Raw genomic sequence first — 20,310 nt, 5'->3', positions numbered from 1 at the left:
TTAAAAACCGAACTCCTTTTTGTTCACATTAAAATCTTAAAAGATCTTCAAAGAAATGATAAATAAATTATGTTATCTTTCTTCTTTTTTTGTGGTTCTGGGGTCTAAACACATGACCTCACACATGCTAAACACATGTTGCTAAATTATGGTATCTCTATACCCCTCAAAATTTGAAACAAATAAAACAAATGCGCCCTATCCTTATGGGCTTCCCTGGAAGACTATCCATGGGATAGTGCCATGTGACACTTGCAAATATGCAGAAAGGTATGATATGATTCCTGGCTAGCATGTTAATGTGTCTAAGAATATGGAAAGACTCAGTCTACACTCTGAGCAATGGTTGCCTAGTTTCATCTTCATATGATCTGGCACAAAATACATAGGTTACGTTTTTTAAGACAGTTTTTTTAATGGTACCGGGGTTTGAACTCACAGCCTCACATTTGCTAGTCAGGTGCTCTACCGCTTGAGCCACTTCTCCAAGCAAAGTGTACTTTTGTAATAAATAATGAGTGCAGAGTAATTTCCCACATCATTTCTTTCCAAATACTGGCTTCCTATGTATTTGAGTTGTTTTTCACATGATCTTGTTTCTAACATTAACCTTTTTTTAAACCCTACTTTTAACCAAAGCACATGTTTTATTTATTTTATGCATTAAGTTTCCAGTTCATTTCTATTAAGCAACAGATTTCCCAGCAAAAATAAATTTGTTTTTAAAATTTTTTGTATTGTTCTGGTATCCATTGAGGCATTTACTAAAGTTCTTACAATATATCAAATATATCACAGTTGAATTCACCTCCTCCATCATTCTCCTTTATCCCCCTAAAAATAAATTTGAAATCTTTGTTTCTTGGCACCTACATATTCAATAGTATGTCTGTCGATGTATCAGTAAAACCAACTATTGGATTTGGAACAATCTTTACATGTACATGTACAACCACAAGGCTGTGTGCATTATTAATATAAATATTTTCTTATTGAGAAATTACAGATTGCTCTTTACTATAAGTGTTACACACATATAATTTGAGATCAAATATGAACTAAACTTGGTTTTCTTAACTTGAACGATCATTCTATTGTTATTTAGTATTAAGGCATTTTGAATAGAAAAATCTAGGCAATGAATTAAAACATTGTCTTACATTTTAAAATGTCTTTAAGGTAGCCAAAGATGGGCTGAGCTAGAGAAAAGAGTAGACTGTCTTAACCAAACCTGAACTATTATTTAGTTAGAAAGTGGCTACAACACAAATGGATAAATTTCCCCTCCCATCTATTTCAGAATAACCATGAATTTAGTCTTCTGTTAAAACTCTAACCCAGTCTCACAAAAATGTGGAAGACTCATTATTTTGACTCCTGCTGCAACATTGTATCAATCAACTGAATGGATTCCACTGTTCTGAAGTTGAACTGAACACATAACAACCCTATGGTTAGCAGCCTTCACAGTAAATTACAATTGATTCAACAAATACTTACTATGTGCTCACTAGAATTCAATGCACTATCTACAATTTGCAAAGTTCATAAAGATGTGTAAAGTGCAAGTTTTGCTCTCTAGGATCTTAAAGCACAATTTGATGGGACTCTATGTAACACAAATAGGAATGTAAAGAACAGGAAGTAGAGAGGAGAGACTGATGACAGTTAATTCTAGTTGGGGAGTGAAAAGCTTCTGGGAAGAGGGGGTGGAGATCAGTGCTGGGTAGGAAGATCAGGGAATTGCATGGAAAACAGGAAGTACTGATGGATAGCAAAGGTAGAGCGAAAAGAGGTGAGGAAGGTTAGGAATAGAACAATGATGCTTTCAGTGAATACTGAAATGATGGCTTGAAATCACAATGATCTTTTCGTAAGTTGGAAAGAGGCAGACATTGTTCCTGGGGGAGCACTCTTAGTATCTGTGGTATGAAACAGACATTTTATTACATTAGATTATATGGCTAGTGTTTTGGAGGAGAGTATCCAGTGAATTTTTCAGTGACATAAAAGAAAATGGCAAAGGATTAAGTTACCTGGTTGAAGGGATTGGGAGCTGGTAGAAAAATATTGTCCTGGGAATATGGTGAGACAAGAGAAGGGATTGAGAAATGGGAAATGCTTGGAAGGGCGGAAGGGCATTGCTGGATGTCTACCAGCACCAAATGGAGTGTTAATATTACCACTTGGTCTTATACTGCCAAGAATTTCCTTCTCCAAACAGAAGATTAACATGTTAATTAATATATTTCCTTTGAGTGAACTGAAGCATCCACATGTATTGTTCTCATCAGAGGGAATCCTGCAACTCTTTTAGTTTATTGGTAGAATTGAAACAACACACAGCACCAGCACTTCTTTCTATTCGCTCCTCTCTTGGCCCAACCCATGAGCTCCATCATTCCTCCAGCCTGGAGGACAGGATACCCATAAACTCTCGATATAAGACTTGTCACCTCAGATGATCCCCAGGCTTTTCAAACCTACCATCCTCACGCCATTTTCGAAGGCTTGCCGGGTGAGGGGAGCTGGTCCATCCACAGTCTTGCCATCATCGTCTGGGCCCCAGCTGGCACTGTAAATGTGAACGTGCTGGGGGTTGAAGCTGACTGACTTCGCTTCCACCATGTCTGTGACATCTCCATCCAGCATCCGCACACCTTCAAAACAGAACGAGCACCAGCTCATCACAGAGGCTCCACTTTTAAAATATACATTTTAAATCAACATTTAAGTGATGATATTATACTAGTGACAATGTATGTTTTAGAGAAGCAATCTTGGGGACAAAGGAAGTTACCTTGCGTGTAATAAAAATAAAACAAAAAAAATCTTTTTTATTCCTGGTTTCTTTTTCCAAGGTTCCAACCCCTTATTCACCCCTCTCTTGTGACTACTTGACAAAGAGATCATCAAGAGACCCTCCTTCCCTGTTTGTCTTCCTTGAATAATGCATGGTCATAGTCTGTATAAAATATTCTAACCTTAGCAACCTTGAAAAATTTGGAAAGCTACCAACTGAGACTGTTCTCATTTCCTCCATATTTAATATTATTTCCTAAGCTTAAGATTGATATAAACTTAATATCTTTTTTTGCCAAGTCATTTATAAGTCAAATAATAAATGAGTCATTCAATACTTCATATAATTCTGTTTTAGCAATGTTTTGTCATTAATCTTCATTTAAGTATTTCTTATCAGACAGAAATTTATTATTAACCCTATTTTCCAAAAATACTTACTAAGATGCTCAGAAATAAAATATATGTCAAGTTCCAGACTTTCCTTTTTCCCTTTAATTTTGGAAATCACAACAACAAAACATGTATCTGTTCAGTGAACACACCTCTCTTTAGTTTAAACAAAACATCATCACTAAGATGTATTATTTTTAAATTATACCTTTTCAGGAAACAGCTACTCCTTAGGAAAACCCTGTTATTCCAGTAGGATTTCACATTTTTACTGTTTATCTATAGATTGAATAGGAAAATCTCAAATCAAACAGTCTTAGATACTATTGAGTATCTAAGGTTGAGTTGGGACTACTGGAAGAAAACTATTTTTGAAGGAACTATATCTTCTTTGTGCATTTAAAAAATGTTTAACTTTCAACTATAAAACTTCCAAGTAAAGAATAGCAACAACGAACAATGAACACATTGGTCAGTAGTCAACAACTGTTAAAATTTTGTCTTACTTTTTTCATCTAAAAACACAAACTTTAAGCTGAGACATTTTAAATTCCATGAAAGATTATGACACTTTGTCCTTTAATATTTTTTAACAAAAAGTATGCAGATAAAGTCCTATTATCACTTAACACCAGTAAGCACGTATTGCTAAAAACGTTGCTTAGTTGTTGACTCTGTAATTATTAATCTTGATTGTCAGCTTGGTCACATTGAAAGACACCTAGGAGATCAGTAAAGCACACTTATGGGTGCATGAGAGGGCGTTTCCAGCTAGGATTGAGGTGTGGGATAGCAACTGAGGGGACTGATCTGTCCTGAATGATGGGTAGCATTATCAAATAGGCTGGGAACAAAAGGTGGTTGTAGGAAGCCAGCCGAGGCACTCAAGCACAATCTTCTGAGCCAGTGCTCCATTCATCGCCCACAGACCTCAGGTTCCAGCTTCTTCAGCCTTCCCATGCAGACTCACAACAGTGACTCCCCAGGGAGCTCCAGACCTCAGGGATCCTCAGACTGGGGCTACATCACCTGTCCCCCCATGTTCTGAGGCTTCCAGTGTCTTGAGTTAAGCAACTACCAGGTTGATCTCTGGCTCTCCAGCCTGAAAATAGCCATTGTTGGACTATTACAACTCCAACTATACAAGCCAATCTAATCAATCCCACTTTATATATAATTAATTACAATCACATTTAATAATTATGTCACAATTCCAATTATACTGCTAATATATATTCTAACACAATCTTCTATCTCTGCATCTAGGTTTTTGGGTTTTCTTTATATTATATTAATTGATGTATAATAGTTGTACATACTTCTGGGTTACTGTAGGCTATTTTGAGTTTTGGACTTTTAAAGGAAGATGTATATTAACAGGTTGTGTGGAGCATGAAGGCTGTGAACAAATTACGGAACGGAAACTATCCACAGAAAGCTTTGCGGGAGTAGAAGTCTCAGACAGTTTTCCAGATGTATCTGTGCTGAGTAGCCAGTGTTTTGTTTCAGTTTAATGTGAATATTCCAAACTTATCTGCATAGTTTTTAAAGCAAAGGCAGATGAAGTACTTCTTCTTCTTACTTTCTATTTAAAAGCATTAAATGAACTATTTTACCGGTAGTGTGAGGTGTGAAATAAACACTATATCTGTCCCAAATAATCTCACTAGAGTGAACAAATGCCATTATGAGAGTAGCAGCACAATGTCTGAATTCAGTCTCTATGTCATGAAATTTATGCAAAGTGCATGAAAAGAGTGCTTGCTGAATCATACTTAGAGGGTGTCCTGATGTTCTAACTAAAAGTCCACAATGAATCTCATCATTCCATTAGGTTTAAAGAGAAAAGCTTGCATATTTTTCCTCATTTAATCCAAGCCTCATATCTCAGGTCTGAGGAGTTAATTAATAATTCAAAATGTTCTTGTTTAGAACATGTTTGAGTCATTGTCATACATGCCTTAAAAAGGAAGTACTGTTAAGGCAGGCCAGCAGTTTATCTGTGAGTTCATAAGTTCATCCCTACTCCCTTCAAGGTCAGTAAGATCACTGGGGTGTAATGATGGTGGCCTGGGGGAAGAGCCAAGTCCTGAGGTGACAGAGCAGTGCAGGATCTGACTCTGGGGTGAGCAAGAGCCTCCAGCATCCTCATCTCTCTTTAGGAAAAAGCCTTTCTCTCCTTTCCTTATATCCTCCACAAGCCATCCTTGGACCCGTAGCAGATGCTGCTGAGCAAAGTGAATTACTGGTCAAGAAATTGTTATATTCTAAGAAAGAAGAAAGATGAAATAAAGGGATAAAAGGTCAAATTTCCTATTGACTGGGAGTCAAGGTAATTTCAGAGAACCTTTTCCCAGCATTGCTATTTTATGTCATAGTTCCCTCTTATCTACAGTTTTCCTTTCAGTAATTTCAGTTATAGCCAACTGAGATCTGAAAATATTAAATGGAAAAGTCCAGAAATAAATAATCAATACCTTAAATAATCTATATTACAATATGTTGTTATAGTTATGTGTTCTATTTTATTATTCCTTACTGTTGTTAATCTCTTACTGTGCTTAATCTATAAATTAAACTTTATTATAGATGTTTATGTACAGGAAAAAACAGTGTTAGATATACAAGGCTGGGTACCATTGGTGGTTCCAGGCATACACTGGGAGTGGATGAGACTGTCATTCAAAATGCTTAGTTCCATTATTTGGAAACAAATAGTCCATTGGAAACCAGGAGGTCAGCCTGGTTCCATATAATTATTCAGTCACTATGATCTATATGCAATGTTTCTCTTGTTTGTGTGTGGTTTACAAAGATGCTTACCAACAGGAAAGTTAGAGTTTGCTTTTACCAGTGCTTGGATTTATACCTCTTTGGCTGGATCCTTACAGTAAACACATGTATTTGAGTTTGTGCATGCATGTAGATATAATCTGGAATCATTCACAGACACAGTTTCACTATGTTATGGGAAGATAACAGGGTATTTTAGTACTTTGTGTTTTAATTACAATTAATGGGAACTTTTTGTGACCCCTAGGCAGCACAAAAACAGGATTTCCTGCTTTGAGAAAATTTGAAAATGCTTATCCCACAGAGAGATATTATGGCCTGAGGTTTCTACCATTCACTCTTGCTGAAGCAGGCACCAATTGTAAGTTTAGGTACAGATGCTAATGATACAGATATCTTCACTACTGAATAACAGTTTTTCCAAGCCTCTTTAGAAAATGTGCTTGTGACACATTAGGAGTCCTTCCTTCATCAGCACCCCATAACTGTGTTGGACAACTCATGTTAACATGTTCATTTCGAACACATTTATGAAAAGATACACCCATCTTTAGTTTTAAAATGATTCTGAAAAGCAATTAGTAAAATGACGTAAGTTTGTGGTCCATACCTCCGATCCTGGCATTGAAAGCAATTCCGACAGTGCAGTGAGAGTTGTTTGCAGCGGCTGCCACTTCGCCAGCACAGCGGGTCCCATGCCTGCAGGCAGAGCACACACACTTCCTAAAGACACTCCATTCTCACAAACTCAACAGTCATTGCCACCACTCAGACATCAAAGTGGTGAAGAAAGTATCCAGCTGTGGGTGTTTCTAGAACTTCCTACCCAAATAGCACTTAGTCTGTCTAGACAATTTTTTAGCACGTCATTATGCTGGTTTGGATTATATTCTTGATAATGTTTATTTTTTGATATCTGGCTCTCTTAACTAGAAAATCTCCCTGAAGGCTGAAACCAAACTTTATTATGTTTTTTGTGGGGGAGAGGCTATCCAAACTTTTTCTGACCAATATGGTAGCCACTATATTGGGCACTTCAAATGTGGCTACTGCAACTTCATCTCAAGTTTTACTTTTATTTAATGTTAATTAAATTTAAAACTAATTGTCATTTCACATACTGGGAAAGTTAAGAATGTGGTATGAGGATCTACTTTTTAAGCTATAAACTTAGTATTTCCAATGAAAAGTTATGATCTAGAATGGGAAGTGCTGTAAATATACACTAGATTGCAAAGATTTTGTATAAAAGTAAATATCTACCAGCTGAAAGAACTAGGATCATTTTGTCCAGGGATGTCAAAGAAGGTTCCTAGTACAAAGCACAACCTGTTCAGCATTTGAACAGCACATTGAGAAGAATGTTAAGGCATAGTCAAACCCAGAAGAGCACTGATACCTACAGCTAATGTCTGCCATTGCTGCAGAAGAGACATGTGACAGCCACTGCTATGATGCATTTGTTACCACTAATAATGTCTGGATGCCCACCTTTTCCCACGTTTTTAGAGATAAGCACACCTAGAAGGACCCGAATGTAAAGACATAACGTCGAAAGCAATGCTTAGTCAAACAGTGATGAAAATTCAGGCTTCAAAATCCCATTATAGTACTTTTGGTTTTATAGCACAGTGGGCTTGGCCCACACTTGCCATAGGATATAGCCACTGCCTCCACAAATAGAAGTTATTACTTACAAGTGATCGGCATGCATGCAAGTTTGCACAAGAGGTATGACATCATCTTTTTTCACTGAGTAATGGGTTGCATATCATTCTATATAAATGTTAATATCTGTATTTTCATGGTTACTAGTGCACTGCAGAATTCTTTCAATGGTATATATACATGTGTGTGATACCTGTATGTACACACACACACACACACACACACACACACACACACACACCATAGTCTCTTTAACTTATCCTCTATTCCTGGAACTTTATCAAGTTTTTCACTAATGTAAACAAGGACATAAGAAGCAATCTTGAGCACATATAATTTAATGCCTGGAGATAAATTCCTGGAGGTAGAATAACTGGACCAGAGAATGCAGAATGTATTGTCCAACTGTTAACAGCATATGAAAGTAATATAACCAAACCATATAAAAACTTCACAATAGAAGATATTGGTGCAAAGTTGTAATTGTTAAGCACAGCAAGACAGAGAGTGCTAGAGAGCATAAGACAGATTGAATGACAGTAAAAAACAGAAAAAAAATCTGGATAAGTTCTGTGTATGAATTTTTCAATCTTTTTTATCTTTGCCCACCTGACATGAAAATGTTATCTCATTGTCGTTTTTCTCTCTGATTATATTTGATGTTGAACATCTTTTAAAATATTTGTCATTTCTATTTCTTGTTTTGTGAATAACCTTTTCATGCCTTTCCTGTCATATCTATTGCAAATATGTTTCCAAGTCTGAAAAATATCAATCTTACTTAGGACAAATTTGAGTTGTCATACTCATATTTCTAACTATCTTGCCCTTTTATTATTTGCTTGTATCACTTTGTTGGGAAAGTGATCAAGTGTTAAAAGAACAACTATTTCTTCTCTAAGCCCTATGCTCAAATAATAATTTTTCTCCTCAACCAAGGCCTTGCAATTATTATGATGCTTCATTATGTTCTTATTGTGTATTGCCTCATGGTGTAAGTTATTTTTATCCAAAAGTCTAATTCCTTTAATGTCTCCACTGCTCTTGTAGTCCATTGCCTCTATTATTAATTAATATAACTAGACCACAAAGGCTTTTATGTTTAAATTAAGCTCTGGTTTGTTCTTTGGCCTATGGGTTACTTACATGTATGTTTTGATGTTTCCAAATGTTTATGATTAGTTTTTTAAATACTGGTTGGTAACCTTATGATGAGAGAGTATAATAAATCCTTTGAATTTTGTGAGAATTCTACAATGTCCCAGTTCATGGTCTGTGATGATACAAATGATGCACTATACATTCTCCAATTCTTCTTTATATAAGTCCATCATATAAATTTGGTTAATTCACTGTAGTTTTGTTAATGTTCTTTGCAGTTCTATTAATTTTGCTGTACTTAGAATGGAATTATTAATCTTCTTTCTTTCCTTTTTCTTGTGGTACTGGGGTTTGAACTCAGGATCTTCACCTTGAGCCACTCCACCAGCATTTTCTGTGAAGGGTATTTTCTAGATAGAGTCTGGTGAACTATTTGCCAAAGCTGGCTTCAAACTATGATCCTCCTGATCTCTGCCTCCTGAGTAGCTAGGATTACAGGCATGAGCCATCAAGTGCTCAGCAATTATTAACCTTCTTAGTGAAATAAGCCCTTTATGAATATGTAGCAATATTCTGTATCTCTTGTATTATAAAAGATATTTGGTTGATATTTAACTTGTATATTACTTTGCTCTTTTTACTTTCAAACATTCTATTTCATAGTAGTTATGTTTCTTATGAAAAAAAGATGAGTTATTTGAAGCTAGGACATCTTTACCTACAGAGTAAGCTCATTTGCAATAGCTTTGTTTACTGAATGTTCATATTCATTTCTATAAATTTTTTTGTTGTACTGTTTTTTGTGTAGTTGTTGTATATTCACTTATTGGTATGAGTTTCCCATGGTTATAATTACACCTTGAAATTTTGAAACCCTGGAAATTACTATCATGGTTGCTACTCTAAACAATCAATGTTTGTTTAGATTTATAAATGAATTATTGACTCAATTTCTTTTTGTAGTTCATTATGTAGATCATTGATTTCTTTTTGAAGATCATGTTATAGATATACCCCTTCAGAGGGTCTTCTGATAGCCAAAAACTTTAGAGAGCCTCAGAAAATGACTTCATTGTTCTTGAAAAATAACTTTAGTGGGTAAAGAATTCAGGACTAATCCTACATCATCCCATTGCCTTGTAGCTTCCATTATTCCTGGCGAAAGTCAGTAATCTAGACAATCTGTTTCTCTCTGGACACTTTCCAGATCTTTATTAAAAAAAATTTCTTAGAATGTTTAAACCTCTGCTTTAATCCCTCAGAATTCTTGTTATTATTTCTGAAAACTGCCTTTCCATCATTCTCTCCAGTTTCCTTTTAGGATCCCAATGAAGTATCTACTTACACTGTCTGTACTACCTATGTTCTTAGACTTCTCACAAGTTTCTCTTTCTGGGTTACAGTCCATATAACTTCTTCAATTCTCAATTTCACTTATCCTATTTTCAGTCATGACTAATCCATTCATTGTATTGTTCATGCCAATAATCATTATTCATTTCTGAAGTTCTTTGTTCTTTCAAAAATCTGTTTGGACTGGGGGTATGGAATAAGTGGTAGAGTACCTGCCAATAAGCACAAGACCTTGAGTTCAAAGCCTGTATTACCAGAAATAAACATCTCCTTGGTTAATTCTAATAGTCTCTTCTTCTGAAAATACTTTTTTAATATTCACTTTTTTATGCATATATATTACATCTAAGAATTTTAATATACATAAATTTAATTCTATTATTGTATCTGCTTCCCGATTGTTTTCATGGGGCCATTTCCTCCCATGAAGCTGCAGAATTTTCCATTTAGGAGGTTACATTACTTGGGCTTTCATCTTTTGAATTCTTTGAGGCTGTGGTGGGAAGCTCATTATTCCAAAGATTTAAATTTGCTCTTTTCACATATTTGTTGATAAACTATCCAGACCTGTAACAGGTAAATATAAATTTTGAACCACACAAAAAATATGAATTATGAATACAATCCCATGAGTATCATTAGTAATTTTTAAAGGGTAGTTAATTGTTTATCCACTTTTCCCATGTGTTACCCAGGCCACAAAAGTTAAATGTGTCCTTTGTCTCAGTGTATGTGCATCACTAAAGTAATGAAGATGGTATCTTATGAGTTCTGTTTTACATAGAAGCACTTTCTCACCTCATTAAACTGCAGTCTTATGTTCTGCCATCTCTGGGCTTCTTAAAATACAGTTCAAGGATGGCAGGAATTGGTTGTGCACCCCAGAAAATGTCTGTGTCTACTTAGTGTCATAGATTTGAACTTTCTCAGATAAATTTCTTGGTGTCCGACCAACTCAACTATGCACTAAATTTTTAAAAAATATTTTCCCAGAACTTTTAGATGTACTATACTAGAAGAGTTGTAATTGAATATTTATTTTTCTATATTGTTTAAAACTGAAATAACTAATTATCTCTTTATCCCTAAAATGTAACACATTCTTGCACATGTGACATGCATGGTTAATGCATAACGAATGCACCTAAGTGGATAACTGCTTATTTCCATATAAAAAAGTTTGTGGCAAAGAGTTCTATACATTACTGTATGTCATAATGTGTGAACCATTTTTGTGACACAGTGAAATCATCTGAGGTGAACCCTCACTCTCTGTTGACTCATATGTTTTTCAACTATCAGTTAAATAATATATTGCAGCCTACTGTAATTGAGAGTCCAGATGGGCAGCCCAACTACATTTAAACAGCCCACACTCCTCAGGTGATCATAATCATTACCCCCAAAATAGTACCAGTGACCATTTCACTTTTATATCTTTGTTGGACTAAGTATTTTGACATTGCTTGTTTGAAGTTCAAGTGTGTGAACAGGTCTCTGCTTTTTTCTAATCCTACACAATAAGGGTGGGCAGCAAAAACTATGTAGTGTCAGTTCAAAATAAAATAAAAACAAGCCTGTATTTCAGATGTACTTTGGTTCAGAGAAAACTTTAGTAGATTTTAGTCAAGAAAATAATACACTCATTACACTGCACACTAAAATAAAACACATGTAAATATGAATTTTAGTACTCAATTTTCATGTAATAAGTGCTCTTTGGAAAATCAGTCATTTATCAGGCTCCTTTCTGCAGCCTCACAATATTCAGACTTCCAGAAAATAATGCAATTATGTAAATTACAATGGATCTGTAGACCAATAACTTAAAAGAACGTGGACACCATCTGAAATAAAGAGGACATAGACAAACTAAGAATTTAAAGATGTTTCTTAATGCATCACTTCTGTGGTTCTGGGATACTGTCAGAACCTAGAACATGAGAAATATTTTGTTGCATAATCTTTTTACCTCAACAAGCCATTTTAGCTCTTTAAAAGCATCTTTTCTTAAAGATCATGTCTTTTTCCACTGCTTTTTCTTATCAAGTTTTATCATCACTACATTTCATGTTCCAAACAACAAACCATTGTGAATAAAAGGCTCAAGAAATTTTACCTGGCTTACCTTACTGAAAATGTAAAAAATCAGATTAGAGGGAACTTGCTAATTAATTTCTATGTTTTATGGTCACATACAAGTTAGGTGGGATGAGTGTGCAGTATAAATCCATGGAGTGTATTGTACCTTGCTAATAGTAAAAGGTTGTTTTCTCTCCTTTTACTCTCTTACTGTCCCCTTGCCACACTGCTTAGTGAATTTCTTTCCTTCCATTAGTAGTTGGTAAGGATGAAAATATTCACCATTGGGCTTTTGATACAGGTCTAAAGATGAGATGTGAGTAAGTTCAGCAAAGAATCAAAGATGTCAGGACACATGGAGGTCTCCCTCTACCCCGTCACTGCACATTAGAAAGTCAAACTTACACTCGCAGAGAATCAGGCAATGGTGAGATGGTGACTGGGGGGAAGACTATTTTCTTGGAACAAACACCTCCAAGTATGCATGGATTCTGCCTACGTTCTCTGTTGCTATTCCCATGTGACATCTGGCATGCCCATTCTTCCTCCTAGGTTTTGATTTTCTATCCAAGTGAAAACCAGTTGAGTCTATTTCAAAAGCGCTCTTCAAAGGGGAGAAGAAAACAAGACAGGGAACTGGTCTCCAACATATGGTTCAAAGTGATGTTTCTCACATCCTTATCATGCATGACAATAGTACCACTTCTGACTCTCTAAGTATTTTAACCTTACTTGATTCTCACATCAAACCTGTGGGATAAATAAAGCAGATAATAATCCTCTTACTTTACAAATGAGAAACTTTGTCAGCTGCTGGTTGAAGGTATAAAATGTTGTAGGACAATGATGACACCAAGTTATGGCACCTGAGTGCTTTAGCACGGGCTTTCCACTACTCAGGTAAAATGGATAGGACTCACGTTCCTAATGCCTTGAATGATGCCTAAGATTTCAACACTTCCTTGCTTACTATTCTACTCTTTGCTTGCTGGTGATAGTTTGCATGGCAGAGTTGACTTTACTCCTTCACTAGAACTAAGGAGAATATTTGACAGTATGGTTGTAGAACCTCCATGACACATTATTCAGGTGGAATTAGAGGAAATACCAGGAATCATAAAACTGAAAGCTGAAGAATGAGCTGAATCAGAGATAGGAGGAGTGTGGCCCAAGTCCAGGCCAGGCACAGCATGAGACCTACCGGAAAAACAGACAGAAAGCAAAAAGACTAGGGGCATGGCTCCTGTGGTAGAGCAGGTGAGGCCCAGTTCAATCCCCAGTACCACAAAAACAAAACAAAAACAACTTAAAAGTGAAAAATAGCTAAAAATGGATTATTACCCTGTTTTCAGTGAAAAGCTTACCAAAGCTCAAGCCAATCTTTGGAAAAATTAAATTAAATTTAAAAAGAAAAAAGAAATCAGAGTCTATTTTGTGATTATTGGTTCTTGTAAATCAATTGATAATAGCTTCTAAATCTATTGCAATAGCACAAAGTCCAAAAGACCTCAAAATCCACATATTTTTATTATAGTGGGAAGAGAATCAGGAAAACTTATTAAAATAATAGACACATAAAATAATACAAGATTATGTTCACAGGCCTTTTGGTAACCTAATACTGAAGAGTTTCATGCACAGATTTTTAAAGTTATGATAGCTTTTCCTTTTTGTACTTAGCAACAGAAATGCAAATCCTCTTTTTGGCTCTCAGGAATTAATTTTAAAAATTTAAAGACAGTAATAGAAGCTAACATTCATCAAGTGTTCAATGCCTGACATATCATGTTGGAAACAAGGAAAGAAAATAAAAAGCATATTTACAGTTTTAAGTAGCTATCGGTCACTCCTGATAAGTAGCTTTAGATGTGTCAAATGTAAGTGACCAATGTTTTTTAAAACAACACTTTATCTGGTTAGTTAAGACTAGTGAAATCTGAAGAGGTTCTGTAGATTGAATTAATATCAGTTTTCCAGTTTTGAAGATACTATTATTGTATAAGTTATCATTACAGGAAACCAGGTGATAAGTACAGAGAGACTCTGTGAATTTATAATTGTTTAAGTTGAAAGAATCACTGTAGGTCAGAAAAATGGGTGATTATTTGTAGCATCAGTTATAATTCATAGATATTTCAGTTGGAGCACAAATAATATTAATAAAATAACATCAAAATAAATAAATGCAGGGCTGGCAGAGTGACTCAAATGGTAGAGCACCTGCCTAGCAAGCCTGAGGCCTTGAGTTCAAACCCTAGTACTGCCTAAATAAATAAATATGCAAGTGGCCACTATACTGCTTTAAAAGTATTTTCTTATCTGTCATTCTGCCTACTCTTTATCCTCCCAGCCTAGACCTCTGATCTCTTTGTTATCCTCCTCCTGTCCACCCATGCCAACAAGTAGCTAATTCATTGTTAACTGAAAGAACATAAAACATCAAACTAATCCATATCTACAAGAATAAAGAAGGAGCTTTGTTGATCAGAAAACCGAGTGCTTTGCCTTGCTTCTGTTGCTTTCACAAACATAAGGTTGCATGAATGATGGAGTACAACAAAAACCCAAGATAGGCACACATGCAAGTGTGTTTATAGTCCTGAGCAAGACAGTTAACCACCTCCTTATAAAACTAACTTTCCTCCAACCCTTATCTAAGGGATCAATGACAACAAAGCAATAGAGTATAAGACATTTATGTTGATGAAATATATTCATCATGACAATGCAACAGACTCATTTTGGCCCCCTGATTAAAATTCCAGATTTATACCTGTACTGCTGTTTGGCTGTACTTTTGGCTCCAAATGATTAGTTTTCCATGTAATACTTGAATTTGTTTCTATAAAGTAAGATTGCCCATCCTGTCAGTATCCTCTAGTGATTCCAAGATGCTATTTTTCCCCCTCTGGGTCTAGCAGAAGTCTAAAATTCTGCTCTTCAAGCTCTCCTACATCTTATGAGATGGTTTTGCTCAGTTTTCTTAAACTTAGATCTACTAGTTTTTTTGTTTGTTTTTTGCTGTACTGGGGCTTGAACTCAAGGCTTTCACCTTGAGCCACTCCACCAGCCTTTTTTTGAAGGGTTTTTTTGAGATAGGGTCTTGTGAACTATATGCCCTGGGCTGGATCCTCCTGATCTCTGCCTTCAGAGTAGCTATGATTACAGGCATGAACCTCCGGTGCCCAGCATGATCTACTAAGTTTTATTCCATGCAGTTGGAACTTTGCTATTAAGTAGTGACAGGACTGCTGATAAGTAGCATTAGATAAATTAAATGTAAATGGCTAGTATTTTTTTAAACAGCAGAAAAATATTTCATTTTCCATCACAAATGGGGGCCCAAGAAATTGTCTCATTACCTGTTCACTGTGTAGATAGAAATTATTCATTCTTGTTGATTCATTTTAGGTCTGTTCTTGGTGAGCTTAGAGTAAAGTGTTTTCTCTTAAAAATTCATAAATGTAGATCTGAAGGCTCTAGCTCTTCCCTGGAACTGAAAGTTCCAATGTGAACCCATTTTGTTCACTGAACATCTGTCCATGCTTCTGAGATAAGTACTGCCTCCAATCCAATATAATACTTTCATTTTAAGTAAACTGTAGACTCTGTTAGGAATATTTTTTATTTTGTTGAAAAGTGTCAAAGTACCTCCCAATAAATATTTCATTTAACAATACTATTCCCTTCTTGCTTCCCATTTTGATCCTTTCTCATGTCCAAATGATTCATATACTGTGTCCTAAACATTTTCAAAGCTAAGAACCTACAAAGTTGAAGAATCCAAGTCTGTGATACTCATAATTTTGGTGGGGAAGATTCTGAATAAAGAATCTTTTCTCATTATCTATGGAAAAGTTAACAATGGTGGAAATTTGGAGCTGTTTTCCTTGATATCTGATAAAGGTAGGATGTCAGCTACAAGCAACTCTGATTACAATAAAAATGAACCCTGGGTTTAGGCATGGTAATGTACATCTGTAATCCCAGCAACTAGGAGACCAAATTCAAGGCCATCCTGGGCCTCAAAGTGAGACCCTGTCTTAAAAAAAAGAACAATATAACAATAACAACAAACCCTGTTTAGTGAATTACTATATCCTGGGAGGTTTCTTAGCTTTGAGCTTCTGAGAGTAGACTCTGGAAAAGGAGGGTTACTTCCTTGCTGGTCTAGAAGCTATATTCATAGGCTATTGCAAGAGATATGGTTCATATGAATATTCAGTGTCTATGGCAAAGTGACTCTCACACTCACTCAGATGGCTCGTTCTTGAACAGCTGAGGTGTCACTTTGGAGATAATGGTGGACAGAGAGAAAATAGGTCTGGGACCACTAATCTCTCTTTGCTGAAGAAATACAGTGGTACTGCCTACTAGCATATTATGTTTCTATCCCATGAGAAAAGCATTACCTCTGAAGGCCTAATGAGTTCTATGAGCTTGAGTGACTAATTGAACCTAAGACTAGTGACAGGGATGTTACAAGACTTATGAAAGTAATTATGCAAATATTGTGGTACATACTAACTAAGGTTTATGAGCAAAGTGTTATAAGAATTTCTGCTTCAGTTGTTCTGGTTTGGGGTTGGCACTTTTGAAAATGCTTGCTATGCAATCTAAACAACTTCCTCCTTCTTACACCTGAACTGATTTTCCTATAATTTTGCATAATTAAAAGAAAATTTCATAATTAGAACTCAGTAAAGCATGAAATATGAAGTGTACACAGAGTGTATATGCTAAGAGACTGGAAAAAGATCTATAAAGATAATGAAAGAAATAATGACCTGTATCAAATTATAATTTTGATTTTTTTTCAGTCTATTTATTTCTTTCTCTCTACATATTCTTCCGCAAATGTACAGTGAAAACTACCTAATATACGTATTTTTAAATTTGCAAAACAAGGTACAAAGATGCTAGGATATAAATATTTCAATATTTCAACTTTACCTGGGTTCTTGTATATAGGTAATTTCTAGGTTTATGAATATTACTACAATGACCTATATAACTATACCTAATGAGACTACTCCCATGACCTGATTCATAATTAATTTACTTTTCTGAATCATTCATTCAGCAAATATCTATGGAGCACCAACCACACTAAACCCTAAAGAATATATGAGTCACTAAGGATTCAAAAGGAAGAAAAATAGACATGAAATGATGTAGTATCAATGAGTTTTGTTACCCAAGAAATCCTGAATAGTAGACAACAACTCGTAAGTGTATGGTCCCTTAGCAGTTAATATATTTAGTGAATCTACTTCTATTGCCTTTTGTTAAAATATTCAGATAAATATACCATTGTTTATTTATTACCTTCTATACGTTAAAAATACTTGTTTTGTTCAAGCTCTGTTAATGACTAACTGAAAGGTGATTTTTAAATGTTTGATTTCACTTTGCTTCATGATCTGCTTAGAGAAAATGAGCAAAACTGTCAAAATACTTCTGAAGACAGAAGTCTTGCTTTGCAATAAGTAGGGGTCCAAAATTGGTGAGTATTATGGAATCCTATTTGTCTGAAATGAAAGGTGGCCACCAAGCTCTGACCCAAGGGCTCCCATAATGTTACCATATTCCTTCTGTAAGACATCTCTAGGTCTGAGAAGTCTGGTTATGGTTGATACCAGGGTCACTTGGAAATTTGGGCAAGATACCCTCAGGTATAGATAGTAAGACCAAATTCCTTATATTCACCAAGAAGTCTCTTCGTACAGCTTCCATTTACTGATTGCTGCTCCTGGTTTTTTTCTACAGAGTTGATTATATTTGAAAGAATACTTAATACAATTTGATATCAAATTGGTGAAGGATCACTCATCTATTATTTGTCAGGTGGTTTCTAATATTTAATTTTATTTGAGCTCCCCAAAGATGTTACACTACATGCATTTTTATATCCACTTCATAGGTAAGGAAACTGATTCCTATAGGTTAAGTGACTTCCCCCAAATAATACAGCCAGTTTATTTGAAAGAACTTGACCCCAGATTTCACGATGTCAAGCCCTGGGGTCTCCACAGCAGTAAATACACAATGTATTTAAGGAGGAACATGCATATATTCTCTGGCACATATATGCTTACCAGGCCAGAATAAAGTAATGTAGATTTGAGATCTTTCTTGAGACAAATGTCTGATCAGAAATTGCACCTTTAAAGCTATTTGGATCACTGTCCCCGGGTTCTTTTTTAGCAGGGTACCATAATTATTAGGTTTCCTAAGTGAGCAATGAAAGTAACTACTTGAGAATAGTATTACTAGGCTTGGAATGTACCTCAGGGATAGAATGAATGAGTGCTTAGCATGAGTGGGCTGTGGGTTCAATCCTCAACAATAGACAAGAGGCAAACAAATAAAACCCCCAAAGAACAAAAAGAATATTACCACTAATGAAATTAGTGCTGGTTCAAACATCCCTTTCCTTCAGTGCATAACTTCAGATCTCTCTGTAGACATAAAATGAAAACAAACAATGCAAGGCAAAGCAAGCATATTGATTGCTTAATAAACTTTCAAAAACACAGGATTCTAAACAATGAAGGAAAATAGTATTTGAGAACAGTGTCCATCACCTTCAAAGCAATGTTGAAAGAGCATTCAGAAATGTGAAATCAGCAAAAATGAAAGGGAGAAAAATTAACAAGAATGGCAATGTGACAGTGACTTTAAATGAGAATGATTTGTCAATAAAATGATTCCAAATGGTACTTGGAACAACCAATAAAGATTTTTTACAAACTGAATCTGTTTATGACCCACTAAAATTCAAATTTCATATTACAGAAAAACTACAACTTTAAACATGATTCATTTTTGTTTAATGTAAGAATGACTATAGCTGCATGCTCTGGTGGATAATCAACTACATGTAGTTCCATAATTTCACTTTTATTGTTCAAAATGAAGCAGCATTTGCCGCTTTTATAACAAAACTCTATATTCAATTTAAATGGACTCATTTCTTTGGATCAGTCACTGATTGGATCACTTGCTGATTCAGACTAACCTGTGATTAGACTGATTAGAAAACAAATGGATTCATTTCTAATGGTTTCTCTCCTAAATGCCCATTTAGCCCCATAATGAATCCCTCCTGTCATGCCTCTCCAAATCAGGCAGGTTGTGGCTCAAGTAAGAGAGTAAGGAATTTGCTGTCCTCTCTTGAAAGAGCAGAAATGGTGACAGGAGTAGCATAATACTCATGAGCTGAGTTAGCTTGCTACCTTGACCTCCAATGTATACACGATGCAAGTCCCTATCCATATTCTGAATACTTCTTTCTCAGGTCACAAGCTGTTTCCAACAAAGCAGTTTCCAAAGTGATATCCCCCACGAGTACAATGGAATAATAGAAAATGTCAGGTCCTGAACTGCATGCTCAGCGTTATTAAGATTTCCTGGGAAGTATTCATGCAGTTTCCTAGTCTAGCAGTAAGCATCTCATTTCCTTAGTTGACACACTACTTGCTTTGGCTAGGGGTGAGACCAAACTTGGAGACACAGAAGCAGCCTTTATCAGTAAGCCATTATGTCTGATTTTCTTCATTCAAGGTGGGCTGACTACATCCCACATACATTCCCCAAGAGATGTGTGTCCACAGAACTATACTGAGTGATATTTAGGGTCTACCATTGTATTTCTTCTTGATCTAGTATCTAAACATAATGCAAACGAAAACATCATGCATTCGTGTTGTTAAGGTTTTACTTTAGTATTCATATTGATTCAACTGTTAGAATCATAAAACAAGACAAAACCCAAATGCACTGATGCTTCATCATTTTATGCTTAAGCATTTATTTATAGTATTTTTCATTCTCCTTTCTATGGGATAGTTCTGGAAAATGTAGTAGCTATAAATGACAATTTGAGAAATGGAAAATCCTTATGGCAAATTAACTAACATTCTCCCAGAAGTGAGAATTTTTCTAGCTTATAATCCTCCTTCCCTTAATGACAAGTTATTTTTTCCTTCAGGTCGTGGATTGTTGACATCACCAAATTGCCTCCTTCTAACATGTTGACCATTTTCTTGTTCAGTGCCCACCATAGGCACAGCAGGTGGAGAACAGGAAGACCATCACAGACCAGTAAATTGCAAT

At 35.6% G+C, this 20,310-nt stretch overlaps 1 protein-coding gene across 5 annotated transcripts in view; it reads right to left on the bottom strand.

Moving 5' to 3' along the window:
- Positions 1 to 20,310, bottom strand: part of Pcsk5 (proprotein convertase subtilisin/kexin type 5) — a 413,349-nt gene that overhangs the window by 251,212 nt on the left and 141,827 nt on the right. For all 5 annotated transcript variants that reach the window (XM_074052070.1, XM_074052071.1, XM_074052074.1 and 2 more), the window contains 2 exons: positions 6,599 to 6,687; positions 2,488 to 2,660 (listed from right to left, as the gene is read on the bottom strand). In XM_074052070.1, the coding sequence (XP_073908171.1) occupies positions 2,488 to 2,660; positions 6,599 to 6,687 (262 nt within the window). The remainder of the gene's footprint in view (positions 1 to 2,487; positions 2,661 to 6,598; positions 6,688 to 20,310) is intronic.

This window comes from Castor canadensis, chromosome 13, assembly GCF_047511655.1.
Source record: "Castor canadensis chromosome 13, mCasCan1.hap1v2, whole genome shotgun sequence".
Taxonomy (NCBI): domain Eukaryota; kingdom Metazoa; phylum Chordata; class Mammalia; order Rodentia; family Castoridae; genus Castor; species Castor canadensis.
This window is presented reverse-complemented; position numbering and strand designations above follow the sequence as displayed.